Source organism: Pseudonaja textilis, chromosome 17 (assembly GCF_049901715.1).
Source record: "Pseudonaja textilis isolate UNSWEBS1 chromosome 17, rPseTex1.2, whole genome shotgun sequence".
NCBI lineage: Eukaryota > Metazoa > Chordata > Lepidosauria > Squamata > Elapidae > Pseudonaja > Pseudonaja textilis.
Window position 1 is genome coordinate 9820757 of NC_142006.1, and position 24705 is coordinate 9845461.

At 45.6% G+C, this 24705-nt stretch overlaps 1 protein-coding gene across 1 annotated transcript in view; it reads left to right on the forward strand.

Annotated features, from left to right (window-relative positions):
• Positions 1-24705, forward strand: part of CACNA1B (calcium voltage-gated channel subunit alpha1 B) — a 123051-nt gene that overhangs the window by 50856 nt on the left and 47490 nt on the right. The window contains exons 12-20 of the mRNA XM_087914652.1: positions 3420-3532; positions 7734-7846; positions 8717-8848; positions 9019-9091; positions 10433-10550; positions 13301-13368; positions 14309-14415; positions 17928-17990; positions 22744-23577. Of these exons, the coding sequence (XP_087770778.1) occupies positions 3420-3532; positions 7734-7846; positions 8717-8848; positions 9019-9091; positions 10433-10550; positions 13301-13368; positions 14309-14415; positions 17928-17990; positions 22744-23577 (1621 nt within the window). The remainder of the gene's footprint in view (positions 1-3419; positions 3533-7733; positions 7847-8716; positions 8849-9018; positions 9092-10432; positions 10551-13300; positions 13369-14308; positions 14416-17927; positions 17991-22743; positions 23578-24705) is intronic.

Below are 24705 nucleotides of genomic sequence, written 5' to 3' on the forward strand. Positions count from 1 at the left end.
TTCTTTTCTTTTTTTAAATTTTCCTCCCAAAAGAAGAGAACTTATGAACAGACATTCATCTCCCAGCTGGTGTCAGAAAGAATGTTCTTGTTAATTACCAATTGAGTGAAAAATTATACAGGCTACATAGAGCGAAGGAAAAAAAGAAAGAAAGAAAGAAAAAGCAGAGCCCATTTTAATCACACACACACACACACACACACACAAATGGGATAAAAGCAGAGAGATATTTCCACAGCGTGGAAGCTTTGGAAGGGAAGACGTATTGTGAATAGCTGACAGGTGCATCGTCTGAGGAGGATGGTTGAACAAGATGGATCTCTGGAACAAGAAAAGCGAGGATTGATGACTTAAAAAAAACACCAAGCAAACACTTGTAGGGAAAACAAAGCATGGAGCATCTTCTAAAGCAGGTCGAGCAAATAGCCTGGAAGTGGATGACAAGGAATGTAATATGGGCTATAATGTAAGGATGGGAACTGATCAAGGAGAGAAGCAACCTAGAACTGAGGAGAAATTTCCTGATGGTGAGAAGAATTAACCAGTGGAACCACTTGCCTCCAGAAGTTGTGGGGGCCCCAACATTGAAGGTTTCCAAGATGAGATTGGTTGTCATGTCCCCGTCGGAGTCTGAATCGGAGGGGGAAGACGAGCAGCTGACAGAGAGCAGGAGAGGGGCTGCATTGGCTGTGGAGGAAACTGGGGAAGGGCAAAGTCAGGCTGGGCAGAGCAGGGCAGAGGTAGAACAAGGGAGAGGGGGTTCAGAGGAAGACCCCCCCTCCTCATCCTAAGGCATGCAGGGAAGAACGCAGAAGAGAGCAACGTGGGTTGTGTGGCTTACGAGGGAGGAAAGGGCCCCGATTCCCTTCACGAGGCACACCTGGGGATGGAGTTTAAAGGAGAGGCAGTTGGGAGGGGTGTTTCTTGGGAACAAACATTGAACCATCAAGTGTGGAGAGATGTGTCCTGCATTCCTGGCATTCCTCCTGCCTGTGTGAATTATGGCCGTGCTTCTGTGTGCTCATCTTGTCTTGCTGGAATTATTGCCATGATTCTTCACTTCCTGGACTCGTTATCTTGCCCTGCTGGAGTGATTGATTGCAGTCATTCTACTTACAGCATTTGGACTGGAGCCAAAGGCTGCTGAAGGTTTGTGGGACAGCTTTTCTCCAGGCCGGAGAGTAAACGGGACGTTGGGAGCAAAGTTGGAGCAAATAAAGGGACTCATCCCTGTTCTCTGACTGTGTTGCCTTCGTGCCACGCCCCAGGTTGGACAACCATTTGTCTGGAATGGTGGTATAGGGTTTCCTGCTTGAGCAGGGAGGTTGGACTAGATGACCTACAAGGTACCTTCTAATCCTATAAGGTCCTGTAAGAATCCAAATTGCGGCACACTTCAAGCATTTTCTTCGTCGTGCCTTCTGAGGAATGCAAGGTAATGAAGTCCTTGATGAGATGGTGTTTGCCTGCAAAGCTACATCTCTGTGGATATCAGTATGCAGAAGAGGGGAAGTCTTCAAAGCCACCACTCTTCTCTTATGTCTGCTGAATATTTTAGGTGTGAATTCTGGAAGAGGGTGGGGAGCCAAAGAGGAAAATATTAACAGTCCTTCTGCACACTCGATGGTTTCCAGAAAAGTCTGGAGCAGCCAAGAACTGGATAGACTGAATAGCAAAGCCCTTCAGACTTCGAGAAGTTCAACGGAAATGGCATTAATCTATTAGTGATGAGACCATGAGAGAGAAACTGCTAATGATCTTGTTCAGAGGTATTGGGTAGAAAACAGCTCGGGTGTCCTTTTAGCAGCAGTACCGGTTTTAAAAATCAAATTGAATTATTTGTAGCCAGCTCACCTCTTCCCCTTCTTTCATCCCCTTTGCAAAAGAGAAGGCTTCTGTCTAAAGAAGAAAGCGCCAATGTTTACTGGCCAGATGCCCTTCCTATCGCCAAAGCGGAGTTTTGTTCAGCAGATATATTCTCAATGTGCCCAGAGAGAGGAATATCTGCCTCTACCCAGGATCGAACTCACAGCCTCCGGATTGTGAGGCGGGAGCTCCACCTCTAGGCCAACACACCACTCACCTATGATTAATGATCATAACTATGATTTACGATCTATGACCTGACACTTTATTATTTGTATGTACACTGAGAGCATATGCATTGGAGACAAATCCGTTGTGTGTCCAATCATACTTGGCCAATGAAGAATTCTCTTCTCTTCTCTTCTATAAAGAACTCTCTTAAATCCAGGGATGGTCAAATATTATGGAACTGCATTTGCTTTCTGATTAAACGGACAAGGTTAGGTCAGAAGAAATTGTGACAGTGATTCATCAGCTGGAAGGGTGGTGGAAAACAGGAGACCTTGGATAGGAAGATGGATGGATGGATAATTATGAACTCTTCTGCTGTTGGAGAGGTCCCAGTAGTACTGGGGTTTTAACTCAAATGGTGAGATGTGTGGATCGTGGTGAAAAAGCTTTTTTTAAAAAAAAAAAAAGAGAGAGAGAGAAGAGTGAAAAAAGGAGCAATAGAAATATGAGATGTTTAAGTTCTAGCAAAACAAGACAATCCAGGGTGGCATAATATTCTGAGAGAGAGCTCAATTTGAGGCTAGAACAATATTTCAATGTTGCTTTAGCAACACGGAGTCTTGGACCAAGTCTGAAATAGTGTTGGAATTCTCTGTGGGCAATCATTTACACTCCTAGTGGGTGACTTTTCGTTTTGTTTAAGAAAGTTTGCTTTTTAAAAAATCTGGGGGAGGATTTCAGAGAAGACCAACGCAGATGACTAGATGAAGGCTAAAACATAGAATGGTTGCAGGAATTGGGCATGTCTAATTTAATGGAAAGAAGGTGATAGCCTTCCAATATTTAAGGGGCTGCCCCAAAGGAGAAGCTACTCTGCAAAACCCCCTGAGGGCAGGACAAGAAACAATGGAGGGAAACCAGTCAAGGAGAGAACCAACCTAGAACTGAGCAGAGATTGCCTGAGAATGAGAACAATTCCTCAATGGGCCAACTTGCCTCCAGCAGTTCTCTCACTGGGGGATTTTAAGAAGAGATTGGATAACCATTTGTCCAAAGTGGTGCGGGGCTTCCTGCTTGAGCGCAGGGTGGGGGTTGGGGGGGGGGGTTGGACTAGGTCCCCTCCAATTCTGTTATTCATTGAAACCTTTCAGTTTGACATCTTCTGTATTGGTGGAGAAACCAACACAATTGGATTAAGAAGATAAATGCAGAATAAGAAAGAGAATTGTTTGGTGAGGTTGGGTTTTCTCTCCAGAACGTTGCTTCTGGTGGTCAGGAGACCCTGGTTCTCTGTGAAATATTTACAATTGCTTTCCAATGAATGAGTCCTTCCCCACCAGTTGGGTCTGACCTATGGCTCATTTTCTGCTACTTCCTTCTAGATTTTGCTGAATTTGTCTTCCTGGGTTTGTTCCTCACTGAGATGACTCTGAAGATGTATGGTCTGGGGCCAAGGAACTACTTCCATTCCTCGTTCAATTGCTTTGACTTTGGGGTAAGGAGAGCAGGACGCAAGGCCTCTCTTGCACGATCATGATTTTATGCATGGTGTCCCCATAGGTGAACGGGTAGGAAGGATTGTGTCTAGATGTAGGCTCTAGATCTAGATGGTCTATATCTAGATTGTTTAGATCTAGATATAAATGGCCTAGATCTAGATGGCATACATCTAGATCTAAATGGCATAGATGTAGGTGGCATAAATTTAGCTCTAAATGTTCTAGATCTAGTTATCCTTGAGTGAAAGTCTTCCAGCTAACTTTCTGTCCTTGCTCCAGTGTACTGTCCACTATATTCTTAACGGTTAGCAGAGAGCTCTAATTTCAAGTCAAATCTTGAATCTGCACAGAATGGTGCTCCCAAAAGCTGGCTGTTCGTTGCTGTGCATGTAGGGCACTCAGCCGAAGGTCTGTGCCAGAGAAGGTAGTGCAATATTGTTATAGTCTGTTTTTCTGAAGTGTTCCTCCGCAAAACCCCGGAGGGATTATTCTGACCCTGTAGCTTCCTTGTGTCATATTTGCAAGAATGGAAAAATAGCCTTTGGCAGATGTCCATTTGCTATAGGCATAAGTGACACCAATTAAGCTACTTCCCCGGCAGGTCTCGAAGGAGAAGCCACCATCAGACCCTGAAGCCAGGCTGGATTCATTGTTGGCATCGATGGCTGAAATCAAGCTGTCAGCTCTGACTGCTCACTCAGGACCCAGTTGGCCACAATCAACATTGCAACGGGCTTGTTCCCTCTATGAATCAGCCCTTGAAATAGGCTTGGAGAATTCAGTTGGTGCTAAATCACACATGGTTGGGTGTTGACTTGATTGGCTAGCTCACACCTATAGCTCATGTCCTAAAGGTGCTTTTTCATGAGGCACCTGGCCTTAGTTTTTCCTTGAAGATGTTTCACTTCTCATCCAAGAAGCTCCTACAGTTCTGATTGGGGGAGGAATATGACACACCTGTCTCCTGTATACAACACAGTCCTTCTAGCAATGCCGAGGTTCCCTAGCCATTTGCACTATTCAGGTGACCCTGAGGGCAGAGATAAACCTCCAAGTGGCCTAATGACTCTCAGAAAGAGCACTAACGACCAGAAGACTGCAAGGAATATAAATCCTTCCATCATCCACCATTCAGTCAGAATGGAAGAAGCTTCCTAGATGAGAAGCGAAACGTCTTCAAGGAGAAACAAAATCCAGTTGCCCCTTGAAAAAGCACCTTTGGGACAACCATGACCTGGATGACAATCGGGTCTTCATAGGTAATGAAGAAAGCCACCTGTAGATGATGTGGGTGTATCTGTCAGCTGAAGATGCTGCCCCAAAATTGAAGAGCCAATTCTGAGTTTTCCTGCTCCTCTCACACTCAGATAATGCTTTAAAACGGGAATCTGTCTTCCGCTACTGTTTCCATGGAGATGTATCTGTTTTAAAATAGGAAAAGTGGCCACCCCACATAGGAGCCCCTCGTATAAATGAAACTTTATAGCTTCTTCTTCCCATTTGCAGAAGATCTCAGGTGATCCTCCCACAGGTGCTTTTTTCAAAAGACAAATGGATTTTTCCCCCTTTGGGACTTCAAGAAGTGAAGAAGGTCCTTGGATGAGAAGCGAAACATTTTCAAAGGAGGAGGGGAGAAGCACCAAGAATCTTTTGGAAGAAACCCTGGTGGCAGGATCATTTGAGATCTTCTGCAAATGTGAAATGTGAAAAGCGTCTTTGGAACAACAACCGGGACCTGGACGCTTGAGAATCTCCATAGATGACCTTCTCTCATTAAAAAGGTGGAAGTGAAATCTCCAGTCCTTGAATGACCCTCAGCTCCTGGTGACTTCATGAACACATTTATGGAGCCTTCTAAACAATAATGCACTTGATTTCTCTTCCTGGCCCATAGATTTCCACTGCTCTCCTCTCCTCTGCCTTCTGCGCATCCACACACCAGGCACTGGGCCCAGCTGTTCCTCCTCCTCTTCCTCATCAGCCACCGCCACTCCTGGGGGCTGTTGACCCTCCATCTGAGGGCTGACGGAGGGCCCAGGCTCTGCCTCTGTCTCTCTCTGCCAGCTCCATTCCCTCTCCCCCCTCGGAGCTCTCAGGTTGCCCTGATGCTGACTCCCACATCTCCTCCTCCTCTGGCAGCCAACAGGTCACAACACTATGATAGCTAATAAGATGAGTTAGTTCCCAGTCACAGGCTGTGTCGTATTTCTCTACTAGACTTTTACTCCCTCCCGAGTCTACATCCAGGCCCATAGAGCAGGGATCGGCAACCTTAAACACTCCAAGAGCCATTGAGACCCACAGAAAAGAAAAACCCGGGAGCCACAAAAACCCTTCCCATGCCTGACTATTTCCTGAGTGGCCACAAAACTAGCATCTGTAGTTGAATTCTGTTTTCTTCTGAAACTTTTCTTTGCTTGGATTTAGCCATGGTTGGCCTACTGGGGGTCGAAAAGCTTAATAAATCGTGTGCCGGTGGTGTCGCACATTGTTGGCCGTGACACATATTTTGAGCGACAGGGAGCCACAGCATAGGGATGAAAGAGCCATATGCGGCTGCAGAGCAGCGGGTTGTTGACCGTAGAGGAATCGAGGAGAAACTGGAGTCCTTAGTTGCACATCTCTGTTCTGCGAGACTTAGCAAGTTCAAGACTGGAGCATGACAAATACTAGGATCTTGGCCTCTGCTTCGAATGAAAAAGTGGTCCTTGTCTGAGGTGCTTCTGTAAGATTGATTACATAGACTAGGATGGGGTTACATGCATTCCAGCAAGCGAACTCTTTCCCATCACGATCGATATATCCCTCCCATACATTAAGATGACGGTGCCCTCATTTCCCTCTTTTACTGTATTTCTGCAAACTAGTAAGCCCCTTCTCTATTTTACAAGAGGTTGCAAATGACCGCTTACAATGAGAATGAGAAGAATTCCGGGTACTGACCGACAGAAGTGTGTGCTATTTTTAGGACTGTGTCAGAGGAGCAAGGGGCACAAGCATCCCCCTCCTTCCGTTTTATTCAAGTGTCTGCTGGTTTTTCTTGCTCGACAGACCAGCGTCTCGTAGCTGCCCTGTGATCCTGAGTTAAATTTAAAAAAAAACCAGATTCAAGTTAAGATAATTTGTGTTCACTCCTATAGTTGCAATTCAAGTGTAATATGCTGAATAGCCCAGGTAGTTTTGTAAAAAAAAAAAACCAGGAGTTCCACTCCTTCCTTCCTTCCTTCCTTCCTTCCTTCCTTCCTTCCTTCCTTCCTTCCTTCCTTCCTTCCTTCCTTCCTTCCTTCCTTCCTTCCTTCCTTCCTTCTCTCCTCCTCCTCCTCCTCCTCCTCCTCTTATTCTTCTTCATATTCTTCATATTATTAGTATTATTATATCTTGCCCTATTTATTTTCTGACCATCTGGGCTGAACTGGAAAAGGAAACAAAAAAACCCCAACCCTTTTTTTTTCCAAAGAACAAAATAGCAAAGATATGTCATTGGCTTTAAAAAAAGTGAAGCTGAGTGTAATCTGAAGAGCAAGTTGCCAGCAAAGGAAAGAGGGACAACTCATTTAAACCTGATCTTGTTGGCAGAATGGAAACACTTAGCACACCCAATTTTTAAATACATATTCAGTTTTTATGTGCACTTAGACTGTCTTTTGTACTCTGTGCCTAGAAATACGATGTAGGACGATGAACTGGCGTTGAATAAATGGGTGTATTACATAGTTGTGTCAGAGGATTAAATTTCCGCTGGGAAGCCCAACAAAAAATTTTGCCTCTGCATAATGTGTAAAACAAGCTGTCTGTGGACTAGAATTGAGGTTCTCAGGCTTCCAGGTCATGGCTGTCCCCAAGGTACTTTTTTTTTTTCAAGAGGCAACCGGGCTTTTCCCTTGGAGATGTTTCACTTCTCATCCAAGAAGCTTCTTCAGTTCTGACTGAACAGTGGTGGAGGATGGAAGGATTTATATTCCTTGCAGTCCTCTGATCATTTGCACTCTTTCTGAGAGTCAATGAGACTACTTGGGGATTTATTCACCTGAGAAATGCAACATGGATGCAGGACGACTGCCTTGGAACTGTGGAAAGGGCTGGGTTGTAAGCAGGAGACAGGTAGTGCCGCCTCCTTTCCCCTCTGCTGAGGGAGGGCTGTCCACTCTTAATTTCCTTTTTCTTGTCTTGAACCCATCACCTTTTGCTCTTGTGCAGGTGATTGTCGGAAGCATCTTTGAAGTCATCTGGGCTGTGGTGAAACCTGGGACTTCTTTTGGCATTAGTGTGCTCAGAGCCCTCCGACTGTTGAGGATCTTCAAAGTCACCAAGTAGGTTTCAGGCGAATTTGCTTCGGTTTAAAAATGTGCCCCTTGGTTTGCTGATCCTGTTGCCTGTCCGCCCCATTTTCAGCTGATTAGTGGGCAACGATTTACATAGGAGCCAGCCGTGTGCAGCCGCTGCCAGAAAAGCCAACGCAGTTCTAGGCTGCATCATCAGAGGGAGAGAATCAAGATCACGTGAAGTGTTCATGCCCCTTTATAAGGCCTTGGGGAGGCCACACTTGGAGTATTGTGTCCAGTTTGGGTCGCCAGGATGTAAAAAAGACGCTGAGACTCTAGAAAAGAGTGCAGAGAAGAGCAACGAAGATGATTAGGGGACTGGAGGTGCCTAAAGTCTTAACTCTTCTATGGTTGGTTGGTTGTAAATGGGGGGAGGCCCTTAGAGGAACAGAAAGAGGTTTAGTAACAATTGCACAAAATGGAGGTCAACCGCCCTCCAGAACTTAGAATGTCTCATCTATGTCTCAGATGTAGGATTCTTAATTGAACCCTTTACCTTCCCTGTGGTCCCCCCACACACATTTTCTGGAGAGTTTCATTCATACAATATCCAAGCCTGGGGTCCTAAGGGGCCATCTGAACTTGCTCATTGAAGCCTCAGGAAAAGAGACCGTTTGATTTGCTCTCTTTCAAAGTTAGCTCTTCATCGAGGCCCATAGGGTTGTCTGAATCCAAAACAGAGTTAAGGTTGAGGTTACCTCTCTCTTCCCACCTCCAGCAGAGAGAGGGAATCAAGAGTTTCTCTTTGTAAAGTGAGAGGAAAACTGAGGGGAGAGGGAAGATAGCTTTTGCTGACCAACTAACCATCAACGAGTTGCTATCGTAATCATTGCAAGTTGGTTTATTTTAACATCCTAGGTACTGGAACTCTTTGAGGAACTTGGTGGTCTCCTTACTGAATTCGATGAAATCCATCATTAGCCTGCTGTTCCTCCTCTTCCTCTTCATTGTCGTGTTTGCCTTGCTGGGGATGCAGCTTTTTGGTGGGCAGTAAGTTGGATCCAAAAGTCTCTCTGTTGGATAAACCGATCGCTGGGGAGCCCGCATTTCACCAACTATGGAATGCTTCCATTTTCTTTGTGTTTTCTGGCACTTGGGGCGGGCCCTCAAAGGTCTATGTTCCGGGGCGACCTACTTATTAATACTCAGCCTCTTCCTAGGTTTCACTTCAATGATGAAACACCAACTACCAACTTTGATACCTTTCCCACTGCCATTCTCACTGTATTTCAGGTAAGCTTCTTCTTCTTCCTCCTCTTTCTCTTCCTCTTCCTCTTCTTCTCCTCCTCCTCCTCCTTATTTTCCTTCTTCTCCTTCTTGTCTATCTCCTCCTCTTCCTCTCCTCCTCCTCCTCCTTAAATATCTTCTCCTCTTCCTCTCCTCCTCCTCCTCCTCTTCCTTCTCTGTTTGGGGAAATATGTGGACAGTCAGACAGTTAGCAATCTTAGCTGGACACAAGAAAGAAGGTCACACACGATCCAGAACTTACAACTCTTATAAGGAACTCCTTAGGAAGCGCATAGATTCCCTCTGGCAGAGTATCACAGCCTGTAGCTTTCTCATTTTCAGTGCCACGAAAAACATTCCTCTCCCTCATCCTCTCTGCTATGGCGCATTCTTAGCAGAGGCAATAGCCTGTTTTCCATTTTTGCTTGAAGAAAAAAAAAGCTTGAATGAGCATTTTTGCTCATTAAATTAATGAGAGTAATAGTTTGAGAAGGGGGGGGGGTGAGAGGTCATGTTGAAAAATATCACCTTCCACTCTTGTATCCACATAGGATGCTAACTGGGGCTGTGAATCTTAACCAGGAGAAGAACTCAGAGCCTTGAGCTAAACAAGGAGAAGAAAGTAGAAATTCTGCTACTTTTGCTAAGTGTTTACCAGAAAAAGGGTCCATGTAAGGGGTCACTTAGCTACTTAGCAGTGATTGGGGTTAAAAAAAAGGTGATATATGGGGTCTTTGATGTTCTCTGAGCTTCGTAGTTTTCTTGTGGGCATTTCATTATCCAACTAGGTAATGTCATTGATACACTGATGATGTTACCTAGTTGGGTTGTGAAACATCTGCAAGAAAACCACCAAGCTCAGAAACCACCAAGGACCCCATGGTTCAGCCCTGAGCCAACAAATTATCTTTTCTCAAAATTATACCTATATCATAGAAGTTGTGGGAGCTTCATCACTGGAAGCTTTCAAGAAGAGACTGGACTGTCATTTGTCAGAAATGGTGTAGGGGTGGGGTCTTCAAACTTGACAGCTTTAAGACTTGTGGGCTTCACCTCCCAGAATTCCTCCTCCAGTCATGTTAGCTCAGGGATTCTGGGAGGTGAAGTCCACAAGTCTTAAAGCTGTCAAGTTTGAAGACCCCACCCCTACACCATTTCTGACAAATGACAGTCCAGTCTCTTCTTGAAAGCTTCAAGCTCCCTCCAACTCCATTATTCTGACTCTGTCCAATGAGGTCAGGAAGTGGTGATCCCACCGCATTCTTCCCGAATGTTCTCGGAGAAAAGAGGCTTATACGTTTCTTTCACAGCCCCTTTTTCTCTTCTCAATGTTCAATGACTTTCCAGATCCTGACCGGGGAAGACTGGAATGCCGTGATGTACCAGGGCATCGAATCCCAAGGGGGTGTCCATTCTGGAATGTTCTCTTCTGTCTACTTCATCGTCCTCACCCTCTTCGGGAACTGTATCCTTGCCCTGCGGGAGCCTGGATGTTGCTGCATCGCTTCAGACCTTCGGCAAGGCCTCTCTTTAATGGGCAGCAGGCGGAAGGGAAGTTACCGGGAAGCCATTAGCAAAAGTTATTGATTGGCTCTGAGATGAGATTCTTTCTTTGCTTCTCGGCGGTGGTTGCTCTTTTTTTTTTTTTAAATTAGGCTCTTTAGCTCCTGAAAGCAAATGGGGGTTTTCGTCCCAAGCCCAGCTGGGTGTTCTTTTCCTTCGTGAACGAATCCGATCTCGATTTCATGGAACATTCAGGAAACATTGCAGGTAATCCTCGCCTTACAACAGTCCACTTAGTGACCCTTCAAAGTTACGATGGCACTGGGGGGAAAAGGGACCTAGGACCGTTTTTCACACTTATGACCGTTGCAAATTGACTCGTATTTATGATGGTTGAAACATCTCCTGGGGGTCACGTGGTCCCCTTTTGCAACCGTCTGATGAGCCAAGTCAACGGGGAAGCAGGATTCACTTAACAACCATGTGACTCATTTAACCACTGCAGTGATCCACTTAACAACTGTGGCAAGAAAGCTTGTAAAATGGGGCAAACCTCCCCTAACACATGCCTTGCTGATCAACAGAAATGTTGGGCTCCGTTGTGGTCATAATTCGAGGATTACCTGTAGTGTCTTTGAAATGGGGAGGAAGGGAGCGTGTCTGTGAGGTGTTTAAAACAATCCTTTTGGGTGGATTTCAGAACTGAGCTTCTGTGCCTGAGAGTCTGCCTCAAATAGGCAGCTGAGCAACCTTCCAGCCATGGACGATGGGAGACGTCTCCCTCCCTCCCTCCCCTGACTCAGGCCTGGCAAAAATACTGTGTCTATTCCCTTTTCGCTTAAGAGGTGGACAAGACCTGGAATAGTTCCCAGATTTGGTGTTAATGTGGATGTGACTCATTGGATGCTTCTGCTGTATTGTGTTTCCCCCCCCTCCCCCCACTGATTATTATTCTAGTTATCTTAGTCTGAACTGCCCATTTGGGCGGATTTTAATGGTTTAATTTTTTTTTATGGGTTATGTAAACCGCTCAGCATCCTCTGGAGTGGATAACGACATTAAATGAATGAAATTAAGAAAGCCCTTTGTCATAATCCAGCACACGTCTTCTGATGCGCTTCGGGTGTTCCTGGGTTTACTCTGCACGGCCGTGGATACTTATAGCTTTGGATTAGATCTTGCTTCATTAGTAATTCATTAACTGACAGAAAGCCAGTTTGGTCTGACGGTGAAGGCCCCAGGCTAGAAAGCAGGAGGCGGTGAGTTCTAGTTCTGCCTCAGCCATGAAAATCGGCAAGGAGACTTTGGGCTAATCACTAGGAGACTAGGAGTTCTAGTCCTACCTTAAGCATGAAAGCCGGTTGGGTAACTTTGGTCCAGTCTGTCATTCTCAGCCCAACCCACCTCACAGGGTTGCTGTTGTGGAGAAAATAAGAGGAGGAAAGTGTGTTGGACATGTTCGCCTTCTTGAGTTATTTGTAAAAATAATAAAGACAGGATGCAAATTAAATAATAATTCTGTAGTTGGAAAGCAACAGTGCTTGAATTGCAGCCTACGCAACCTAATGTAGACTGTTACATTAACGGTTACTCCTGTTGGTGGGTTTTTCTAGAAATACCTGGGGGAAATACTGTCCCTCATTTGTAGGAGCTGTGGTTGGTAGTCCAATGAGGTCAGTCTGAAGGGTTCTGAGTCAGCAACCCCCCAACCCCTCCAAGAGGGAATTTTGCAAACTTGTGGCTTTATATTAGATGACTAATCTACTAGTATTACTAATACTAAATAGGCGCCAGATAACAGTTAACAGAATTCAAAAGTGGTTGGTCGTGAACCATTTGTGGTCGCGTAATGATTCTAAACTGATAACACACTTAACTCCGCTCCCAGCTCTGGCTGCTCCTCTACAGGCTTTGCTTTATAAGTGCTCAAGTAATGTGACTTGCAATACTTATTAAAATAAACTCTTCTCATCTAAGATTTCACCTTCTAAAAATACCCCAATTCTATATCGGACGCTAGTTGTAGCTGGAAGGGTTGGGGTTTTTCTTCCTTCTTTTAATCAAAATTTAATCAGATGACTCTCCATGCCTATTTTTCAACCATCTTTGTGCTGTTATCCCTGGGTGCCGAATTTTCCTTTAAATTTCACTTGCTGTTCCCAATTCACAAGGCTGACGGAAGACTTTTCCCCTTCACTTATCCCCAAAACCTTTTCTGGATATTTCTCATCATTATCTGTTCAACCTCCCCAAAAAAGTTAAAAGACTCTCTGGAGAATAAAATTTTGAGTTGGCTGCTCGACAAAACTTCCATGCAGCCGTGCTTAGCACCTAATGTCAGTGGGCAAGCTTAACATAGCGAAGCGCTACCAAGAAAAGGAGGAATGTCAGTAAGATATACACCGAGCATGTAGCCACAGGCAAAAAAATATTCAGAAGAGCAGGAGTGACAAGTTCTTAACTAGACATTTCATGCTGGACTGAGACAGCCGAGGCGAGGCGTTTAGAAGAGAATCAAAAGTGCACGATGCTGCCTGTTCTGATGGACCTTCTCGCCTCCTCTCTTTTTAATTTTATTTTCTAATGCAGCCAAATGCAGGTATCTTATATTTTGCTACCTTCTGATTTGTTTGGGAAGAAACGGCACCTCTTCTCTTTGATTTAGCACAAGGAGAGTCACGTTCTTCATGAGATCCTTAACTGCTGAATCAGATACCCTCCTGAATGTCTTCTTGGCCATTGCTGTAGACAACCTGGCCAACGCACAAGAATTGACCAAGGTGAGTAAAAGAGAGAGAGAGAGAGAGACAGGGAGAGAGAGAACTGTGTAATCCTTTGAGAGGGAAGTAGATTATTCCTTTGATTAAATGGCCTTGAATTCCTGACAGTTTAGGGTCCTTCAGGCTCTCTGAGCTTGGTTGTTTTCTTGAAGACCTTTCCTGACCCAACTAGGTAACATCATCAGTGCCAAAAGAGACTGGAGTTTGCTTTTTCCGTTCTAGCACTGATGATTACCAGATGGGTCAGGAAACGTCTTCAAGCAAACCACCAAGCTCAGAGAGCACCAAGGACCCCACAGTTCAACCCTGAGCAACAAATATTCTTTCAATGTTTTACAAGCATCCTCAGCTCCTGTTAGAATTTAGTGGGCTTTATCTCTGGAAACTAGGTAATATCCAGAGTTTGTTGACTTTAATGGCAGCTGAAAAAGAATGTTGTACAGCTGGGAAGGATACTGGAAATTCAATCCCACATGCTTATGGGGACCAAGAACAGTTTTCTTCTTACTATGTTTGGAAGTATGATGAGATTCAGGAAGTTCCTAACCCCTGGACATCACTCAAGGGTTTAACTACAGTTCAGAAATAAAAAATATCTATCTTGTAAAAAGAGAAATGAAGAGAAAACAAGAAAGTTATTTGAATCAAGTTGTCTCAAAGGCGCCTTTCCAAAGGGCAACTGGACTTTTTTTTTCCTTGAAGAGGTTTTGCTTCTCATCCACTGAAGCTTCTTCAGTTCTGACTGAATGATGTGGAATGGAAGGATTCAGTCAGAACTGAAGAGGATTCTTGGATGAGAAGCAAAATGTCTTCAAAGAAAAAAACAAAGTCCAGTTGCCTTTTGGAAAAGACCCCTTGGGACTACCATGACCTGGATGATTGAGAATCTCTACAGACCCGAATCAAGTCTCTCTCTCGGCACCCTTGCTCTCCCTTGCAGGATGAAGAAGAAATGGAAGAAGCTACCAACCAAAAACTAGCCTTGCAGAAGGCGAAGGAGGTTGCCGACGTCAGTCCCCTGTCAGCTGCCAACATTTCTATCACAGCGTAAGAGTTGATGGCATTTACCTATCTTAGATATATCAGCCTTTCTTCTTTGAATTGGGGTCCCCAACCTCCGGTCCGTGGGCTGGCACTGGCCCGCAACATGCCAGGAACCGGGCCACGCAAACAAGCAAAGCCCCATCCATGGGATGCAGGCAAGCACCCAAAACCACATCCTTGAGCCGTGGTGGCGCAGTGGTTAGAATGCAGTACTGCAGGCTATTTCTGCTGACTGCTGGCTGCCTGCACTTCAGCAGTTCGAATCTCACCAGGCTCAAGGCTGACTCGGCCTTCCATCCTTCCGAGGTAGGTCAAATGGGGACCCAGATTGTTGGGGGCAAGAGGCTGACTCTGTAAACCACCTAGAGGGGGCTGGGAAGCACTGGGAAGCTGTATATAAGTCTAAGGGCTGTTGCTATTGCTTTCTGGTCTGCAGAAAAACCTTCCCCACGAAACTGGTCCCTGGTGCCCCAAAGATTGGGAGCTGCTGCTTTCAATCCCCATTCCATCACCTCCAACTTTTGTCAAAGTTTTTTTGGGTCCAGCACCTTTCCTACTCGTGGCCTGCTAGGAAGGTTCTTAACTTCATTCTTCTAGCTCTGTGGCTTCCAGTTTTTCCCTGCTCTGTCCGTGTGTCACTTTGTGTTGTCATCCACCAGATAAAATGGGAGCACCCCATGAGAGAGAATCCCAAATTAAGATGGATTTTGTGAAGACCTCACAAGCTTTCATGGCTGCCACCTGAAGAGTTTTGTGGAGCACCAGAAATGTTAGATGTGTGTGTGTGTGTGTGTGTGTGTGTGTGTGTGTGCGTGAAACATTTCAGATCTGAGCATTCCACACAGAGGTAAACACTGTGAATCAGTTACAGGTAATCCTTGGCTTATGACCACAATTGAGCTCCAGATTTCTATGACTAAGTGAGACATTTGTTAAGGGAATTTTGTGACCTTTCTTGCCACCACTCTTAAGCGCATCGGTGCAGTTGGAAGCTAGGAACCCGGTTGTTAAGCAAATCTGGTTTTCCGCAGGGGCTTTGCTTATCAGAAGATCGCAAAAGATCCCTCCCAATTCTGTTACTCTGTTACCCTATAATCCCAGATCAATTAATCCGTGGAACAGAAGTTGACCCCAGAAGTCCAACGCCAGAGATTTTTAAGAAGAGGCTGGACAGCCACCTGTCTAACATGGCATAGGCTCTCCTGCATGAGGAGGGGGTTGGACTAGATGTTCTGGCCTGGTCTTCCCCTAGCAGCACGAAGCTGAGTCCTCATCCCGATAAACTGCTTTTATTTGATTTACAATGAGTTTCCTCTCCAACAAAGTCCCGGCCAACAGTCTTTCATGCTAGTTCCCACTTACAGACCTTTATCAGGCTTGGAGAGTGGCCAGGCTGACATCTCTCAGACGCCGCAATACTTGGCAAGCATGCCGGGATGAACAAATTGTCTCCTGCAAAGCCCCACTCCCCTTTCCCTCCTCTTTTATACCGTAGGGGAGGGGCCATTCACCGTCCACCTGTGCCTTTACGTCCGAGTTGACCCTTGTTCCTTAGCTGTTCCCTTCTCCTGGCAGCTCCGCACATGCGCACAATGAGAACAGGCTCCAGCTGTTCTTCTGCCTCACTGATCTCCAACTCTGAAGGCAGCTGATAGCTGTCGGATGGCCCTGGCCCCATCTCTGCCTCTGATGCAGAGCCCTCGTCCGAGCCTTCCCCAGACTCCAGGACTGGCCCAGGTTCCTCCCCAACCTCCTCACTGTCTGGGCCACAACACTAAAAGACCACCAGTACCCTTCCAACTCTCTTCTTCTGCTATTCTGATTACTGCTCAGGAGGAAGTCATGGTAACTAGGCCACCTTCTGCTCCTCACCTGACCACTGGTCATTTTGTGGGAATGCTCTGCTTTCACGTGGATTCTTTTTCCTTTGCTGTATGTTCCTTCATTTTAGTTTCCCATGTGCCGCTTTCTCCTGTCAACCTAACGCACCCTTGTCAGTCAGTGCTTCTTCCATGGCTTTCTGTCATTCAGAAAGTGGCTTTGGTCTCTCTCTCTCTCTCTCTCTCTCTGTGCCCACCTTCCTCTTGGCCAAACGCTTGCATCTTGTACTTCATGAAACATGTTCGCCTTAGACAGTCCCGTGTTACTTCACAGGGCAGGGCATTGGGTTGGGGCGATGGTGGCATCTCCAGTGGGATGAGAGTAATGCATTGCCCTGAGGTGGCTTTTGGAGAGGATCCAAAAACCTTCGTTAGTTAAAAGAAGATAGCACAGTGATAACTGGGGTTGGACATTCCCTTCCCTTCCTTCTTTCCTTCCTTCCTTCACTCCTTTGACTCCTTCCTTCCTCCCTCTTTCCCTCCTTCCTTTCCTTTCCTTTCCCTTCTCTTCCCCTCCACTCTTTCCTTCCACCCACTCTCCCTTCCCCCTTCTTCTCCACAACTCCTTCCTTCCTTCCTTCCTTCCTTCCTTCCTTCCTTCCTTCCTTCCTTCCTTCCTTCCTTCCTTCCTTCTTTCCTTCCTTCTCCAACCAACTCATCCCTTCCACTTTCTGCATTCAAAGTGTTCTCTGATAAGCTAATGTTCAATGAGAAATTAAGATGCAGAATTGACCGTTATTCCTATTTTTCACCTGTTAAAACTTAGTGCTTTTAAGGCTTGGACAATATGGGAGGGCGTGTGTGGAATTTGCTTATAGGAAAATAAAGTAAGAGGCAGCTCAAAGGAACCTCAGCTTTAGAGTTTTACTCTGAACACACCATTGCAGCTTTGACAATACTAATCCCTTCCTTTGCCTAACACGGTCCACAAAATGCACTCTGGTCCTTTGAACTAAAAAAGTGATATATTTATGACATAGATCTAGAAATATCTTCTTTCCTTCCTTCCATTTACCTCCTTCAGGAAGTGGGATTAAGTAAGTTTTTATTTTCAACTGTGTATAACACTGTGACATTCTAGCATCAGCCAAGGTCCACTCCTTGTGGAAACCAGGTAGTTCTCTGAATTATCTCTGAATTTCTTGTCTAAAAACAGAGCCCAACCCTACTCCCTTCTAACACTGATGATGTTACCTAGTTGGGTCATGAAACATCTGCAAGAGAACAACCCAGCTCAGAGAGCACCAAGGACCCCACAATTCTCTGAATTGAAAGGAGTGATATTTGGATGACACAATGTTTGCAAGGGAAAAAAGGGTGTAGAAACACCAGATTCTCCTCTGGAACTGTTGTTTTTCAGTTAACATTTAAAAAAAAAATTATTTTTTTTTGCTTTATTTCCTCTTCCCCTTTTGGTTTAACAGACGATGCCTCTGCTTATCCCGAAGTTTGCTGAAAACGGTCTCCTTCCAAAATGCATGTTCCCAGCCTGCACTTTCTCGGTCCTGGAGTTTGTTCGACGCCCCCCTTCTCTCTCTCCCCCTGCCCCCCCCTCTTTTTTTCTCTTTACAGATTTCCCCCCAGGTTTTTTTTTTCCCTCTCACTTTTGTGTTCTTCTGTTTCTTGCATGTGCAGTTTTGTAAAGCAAACTCGAGGGTCTGTATCTCGCAGCTCGTCGCTCTCCAGCGTAAATTCACCGTGAGTTGCCCTCCCTATACAATATTCAATAAATGGATTGATTATGTAGCTTATATATCTATACATCGGTGAACATTTTCCCTACCCTGTTTCCCCCGGATTTAAGTCATCCCTTTCATTGTGGAAATTCATAGTGGAGAATCGATTGGGCAAACGTTTGTGAGCTACTGCTGAACATTCCCCACGTGTGACTCTGGGCTTCCCGTGTTCTTCTTCTCCTCCTCCTCTTCCTGCTCCACATCCATGTTCTTGCATGTTCTCTGTGGGCAGGAGCTGAGGTAAGAACGGGAACTCACCCTGTTGGGCTACGCTCGAGTCTCAAAACTGGATTGTCAGCTTCCAGCTGATTAGCTCAGCATCTTTAACCACTGAGCCGTTGCGGCCTCTCCCCCTCGTGGTTTTAATTATCTCCATTTCTTTTCTTTTCTTTTCTTTTCTTTTCTTTTCTTTTTTTTGAGAGAGAGAGAGAGACTGCTGGAGCACGTGCTCCAAACAACTTGCTATTAAGATTTACCTTATATTTTACAGATGGGGCAAATAACTTTGCATCAAGAGATTGAAAAGAAATGTCAGGATGTATTTGATAGTACCTCCGTTAATAAGCTTCTGCCCATTCCTGCATATAGTTTTAATGATTCCAGAGTTCCACTTATAGCTCTTAATTGTCCAAACACTAAGAAGGCTTCCTCACTCCTTGGAGTTAATTTCCACTTAGTAAGCTGTTCTTTTAAAAATGTCCAGAGAAAAAAATACTGAGAATTAAGGTTGTCAGTGACATCATGGCTTTAATGCCCAGCATTTTTCCACAGATGTAACCTCAGTAACCTGATGCAGCAGAAACTGTGACCAAAGTGCTTGTGGCACTTCTAAAACTTAACATATGTTATGATCCCAGCAGTCATAGATTGACACAGTAAGTTGTGATCTATAAAAAGTGACTTTCCCTAAACTCAGTGCCTTTCAGATTTACTGGATCCCGGCACTCATATTTCCTAGCTTCGATGACTAGGAATTATGAGGGTTGAAATTCAGCCCAGGCCAAAAGGGTGAGTTAGGACAGATTGTTATTATGCCATGATAAATTGAAGGATAGTCTGAAAGTGAGGATCTGGTCCTCTGGCATTTTGGACAGATGGTTGGGCCCTTGAGCAACTTAGATAAGATATCCTGCAGGGTTTTTTTTCCTAAAACCACTTCCTGCTGTCAATGAAACAGATTTAATCTCTGCTGCAGAGACCCTCCTCCTTCGTACCCCAAATCTGCAGTAGAGTTTTGGGCAGACCAGAATAGAGGACCCAGAATGGGAAACTGAAAGACATCCCATCTGGGACAACCATGACCGCCATGCAGGGGTGGGATTCTACCAGTTTGGACCGGTTCGGGTGAACTGGATGTGAAATTTACATCTGGTTCACTGAACCTGTAGTTGAATGGACTGGCTGGCTCCGCCCACCCCTCCCCTCCCCTCCCCTCCCCTCCCAGGAGTCTCCATGAAGCCTGTTTTGGATGTAGGTAAGTGCAGGGTCCACACAGAGGCTCGGGAGGGCAAAAAACGGGCGTTCTGGAAGTCCGGAAGTGGTCCTGTTTCCGGCTTCCGGAGGGCCTCTGGACCTGGGGGGAGGTGAAAAACGGAGTAGGCCACACCCACCCTGGCCACGTCCACCCAGCAACTGGGCAGTGAAGCGGTTGCTGGGAGCTTTGAATCCCACCCCTGCCTGGATGACAGGGAAACTGCCTAGACATGACGCTGAAAGAGTTTCACCAAGATAAGAAGGCGGACCATAGAATCCTGGGGCTAGAAAGGACCAACTAAAGAAGGGAGGCCTTCATCGAGTCCACTCTGCACCAAAGACTTGAGGTCTGTCACCCCCCCTCGTTCCAACTGATCCCTCGGGGTTATTGCTGTGTGGAAGGAAGAAGAGACCCCAGGCACCAGAAGGCAAGACCAGAAGCAATGGGTGGGAAGCTATCATGGAGAGGACCAACTGAGGAGAAATTTTCGGACAGTGAGAACAATTGACCAGTGGAACCCCTTGCTTCTGGGGGCGGGGGGGGGGGAGGAGTTAAGAGGAGACTGGGCTGCCATCGGTCTAACGTGGTACAGGCCAGGCTCTATGGGTTAGAAGACCTCCAAGGTCCCTTCCAATTCTGTTATCCTGTTCCCGTGTTCCCTGTAGGCCTAAGGGAATAATAACAGACGTCCCAGAAAGATCAGTCTGAATGCACCATAGGAATAGGCTCCATTTTGTGGGAAGTAGTCAAGATTTTATTCTTTCACCCATCCGTCAAACCTCCCCTTCTCATTTTCCCATTACTAAATTGCTGATCTTGAGCTGGTTACTGAAATGTTTGCATCCAAATGGCCGTTTCTTTTTGTTTGATTGTTTGTTTCCATCTCCATTTTTGTGCTTCTGTTTATAGAACTTCCTTTCCCCTGTGCGGATCTTTTATAGGGTCCCTACAAGGTTTTAACTTTGTTGTCATGTATTTGTTTCTATTGCAACGTGCTTTGAGGATTTGATTTCTGTTGAACAGCTTGCAAAAATTGATCCAATTTGTGTGGATGCTGGGGGTGTGTGTGCGTTTGTCACTCAGTTCAACAAGAGAGACACATTTGGGTCCCACCCTCCCATCGGTTATGGGGTGACCAATGGTTTTCCTTCCAGAATTTTGGGTACAAGGTAATCTAGCATATCCAAGTTCATGAACCTTGCAGGTTTCAAGAAAAAAAAATATTCTGAAGAACTGTTGCAGGAACTGGGTAGGTCTAGTTTAATGAAAAGGTGTGACATGATAACAGTCTTCCAATATCTCAGGGGTTGCCACAAAGAAGTAGGAGTCAAGCGGTTCTCCAAAGCCCCCGAAGGGAGGAGGAGAAGCAACGGGTGGAAACTGATCAAGGAGAGAAGCAACCTGGAATTAAGGAGGAATTTCCTGACTGTGAGAATCATTAATCCGTGGAACAACTTGCCTCCAAAGGTTGTGAATGCTGCAACACTGGAAGTCTTTAAAAAGAGATTGGATAACCGTTTGTCTGAAGTGGTATAGGGTTTCCTGCCTAAGCAGGGGGTTGGACTAGAAGACCTCCAAGGGGCTTCTTATTCTGTCATTCTTTTTAACAGAAAATACCCCTTCTCTCCTTCTAAGGAGACATGGATGCCAGTCTCAGGAAAATTCCTTTGCATTTATGCAAGAGAAATCATTGTTATGTCCCTGTTACTCAGAATAAAATTTAGTTAACTCATTGAAAAATTGATGAGCAGAGTCTGGCATTCATACTTTCCATCATCCCATTAATTTAATTACTTCTCCATTGCTAAGAGTAGGTTTGATAGGGTTTAATGTATCTTTTTTTTAATCATAAAGGGGTTATTTCATAACAATGATTAGAAATTCATCACGATATGCCACGAATTCCTTAGAGTAAGACTTGCTTAGATTTTTAATATGTATCTTTCTGGTATATTCTAATTTGATTGCTATTCCTTGATGTCTTTCCTTTTTTCATGTTTAAGCACAATAATAAACCCACAAAATAACTTCTCCAAGAACTTTTTCCGTAATGGGGTTATACTGAGGAGGAGGAGGAGGAGGTGGGAGTGACAGGAAAAATCTCTCCTTTCCCTGATGTTTGGAGAGAAGCATTATTCAGTTTTTCAACAGACAGAAAGTACTGGAGGATTCTAAAAATCTTTTGTAGTCCAGCTGTAGCTGAAATACCTGTTTTTGGAAAAAACAGATTCCAGCTGTTCTTTTGGGACAGAAAGTGAGATGTAATTGAGCATGAGATAGAAAGCAGAAAAGCTGACATGCTGTCATGGGAGAAAATGACACTTTCTTCAAACCTCCATTGGGAGTAGAATTTATTTTCCCTGCCAAAGCGTGTTCCCACTTTATATATTTTCCGATGATTGAAGAGTGAGTGAAGAGAGAGTAGATCCACTGGGGTTCCATTGCTGGGAGATTTAGTCCCAGGGATAAAAAGAAAAAAAATCTGCATCAAAAAGAGAGGAGTTAGAGGAAGCTTTTCTGCAGCTGGGAAATTGGTCCATGGCGTTACATTAAATCCTGGGTGCTAGGAATGTTTTGATCCTCAAAACAAGGGGATCCTTGCTAGCCTGATGGTGTTCCCTAGTTTGGGTCAGGAAACACCTATGAGAAAACCACCAAGGATCCTTCATTTCAGCCCTATGCTACAAAGAGTCTCCTTTACTCCACAGATCTGCTTGAGGAAAGTTAGTGTTCTTCTTTTGCTGTTGGAGTAATCTGTTTCAACGTATCTCGGCATTGTTATGGCCAATATCCAGGGGTGAGATTCAACCGGTTCAGACCGGTTCATGCAAACTGGTAGTTCTGGCAATCATTTGGCCCCACCCACTCACCCCTGCCAATATTCCAAAGATGATTTTTGGACTTTGTTTTTTCCTTGAAGACGTTTCGCTTCTCATCCGAGAAGCTTCTTCAGTTAGAAGAACGGAAAAAACTTCTTGGATGAGAAGTGAAACATCTTTAAAAAGACATTTCAGAAGTTGCATTTTGGAGGGGGGGGGAAAGGCCCTTTGGGACAGCCATGACGGGATGACTGAGAATCTCCGTATTTTGTCTCAACTTTGAGAGTCCCGGATGAAAAGTCATGTCGTTGGCTTTGTCCAATGCGATGGTACCTTCCCCAGCTCTAATCCCTCTTCCTCTCCTCCTGTCTCCCCTCTTCTCTTTCCCTTTCCACACTCCTCTCTGCCTCTCCCTTCTGCAGCAAACAGCAGAATTCCTCCAAATCCAAGTCCGTGTGGGAACAGAGGACCAGTCAGCTCCGCGTGTACAACTTCCGCACCAGTTGCGAAGCCTTGTACAACGAGATGGACCCGGAAGACAGGGTCCGCTACGCCACCAACCTCCATATCCGTCCTGATATGAAGACTCACATGGACCGGCCTCTGGTGGTCGAGCCAAGGAGTGAAGGCCGTAGCGGCAACGCCAACACCGTGAGCCCCACCGAGGGCCAGGAGGCCTCTGACCAGGTGAAGGCCCCACTGCCTGAGAACAACGAGGTTGTGAGGAAACACCACCGGCATCGTGAGAAGGAGAAGACGGGAGACCTGGAGAAAAGCAGTGCCGTCAAGGAAGAGAACGGCGAACTGGGCCGGGGCAACCACAAGGATGAACGCCACCGGCCGCACCGGAGTCATAGCAAAGAGACGGGCGAAGCGGGTGGGAAGGAAGGGAAGAGCGAACGCAACCGAAGCCAGGAAGGAGGCAGACATCACCACCGCCGGGGGTCCGTGGAAGAAGGCGCTGAGAGGGAGCATCGACGCCACCGTGGTCATCGGCATCCGGTGGAGCGCCAGGCCAGAGAAGGCAATGGAACGGCCAACGGGACCAAGACCGAACGACGTTCACGTCACCGAGGAGGGTCGAGGCCAGGCAACCAAGAAGGGGACCCTGGCTCCAAAGGGGAGGGGGGCGAAGAGCCCCACCGATGTCACAAGATACGGCACAAGGCCCTCTCCACGTACGAGTCGGTGGACAAGGAGAACGGAGAGAAAGAAGGAGAGTTGGGGAAAAAGGATCTCAAGAACATCCAGCCAAGGCGAGTTGGCTCCCTAAGGGCCCCCAGAGGATGGGATGCGAGAGAGGGTAGGGGGCTGGGGCTTATAACAATGGATGGGACCAGCCTTGAGAACTTGTAAAACTCCTGGTAAAGATTCTGGGTGGTGTTTTTCCCCAAACTAGTTCCTGAGAAATAAGAGTACTCAGTCATCAAAATTGGGGGGATTCTAGGGCTGTTGCCAAAAATCACCAGGTGACAATTATAATATCCTGGCCTCCTCCACGGGCTGGCATTTGAAATCCCCGGCCTGCGTTTTTGGCAAAATTTGTGGTGATGAATAATTTTCAAGCCTTTCAGGGGTTGCTGCAAAGCCAGTTTTGATCTGCATTCCTAGCTTAAGAAATTCATAACTGTAATCCTCCAGACATCCCTCCTCCCTCTTTCTTTTTCTGTCTTCTTTTTCTCTTTCTCTCTCTGTTTTTCTGTCTCTCTGTCTCTGTCCGTCTGTCTGTCTGGGTGTGTGTGTATTTATTTGATTACTTACTCAACAAATGTATATAGCTGCTCAACTCACACATAGATGGCCCCTTTTTATTTACCCATCTACCATACCTAGCATCTGTATTTTCAAAATGACAGCTTAATTTCTGTCTGGAACGCCAACATTCATCAAGCACAGTCAACTGCAGAATAATGGCTGGTTGGCCAGAGTCAAGTGCAAAGCGGCAATTGGCTGTGTATGTGCCTGTCTGTCTGTCTCTGTGTGTGTGTGTGTGTGTGTGTGTGTGTACAGGGGAGATGTTAGGCATCAAACACAAACTTGTGATTTGGGAGGTGGAATCTATTTTCTCCCTGAAGGTTCACCTGTTGTGATAAGCAGCATTTAAACATACGAGTTTACCGCAAAATCACCGTAAGGTGTCATTTTCAGTTAATGCCATCTATTATGTTCCAGAGGAATTAGAACTTTTTTTCTTACCACCTAATGGCCATGCTAGCTGATGGTCAACAATCTCCGGGTCCCTTATAATCTGCTGATGATTATTGGGGGTGAGGGGGGTGGGACTCCCAGCAGATTTTAGTTTTGGTTCTACCAATAAAGAAGAATATTTGGCGCTCAGGGTGGAAAGGAGGGCTCCTTGGTGGTCTCTGAGCTTGGTGGTTTTC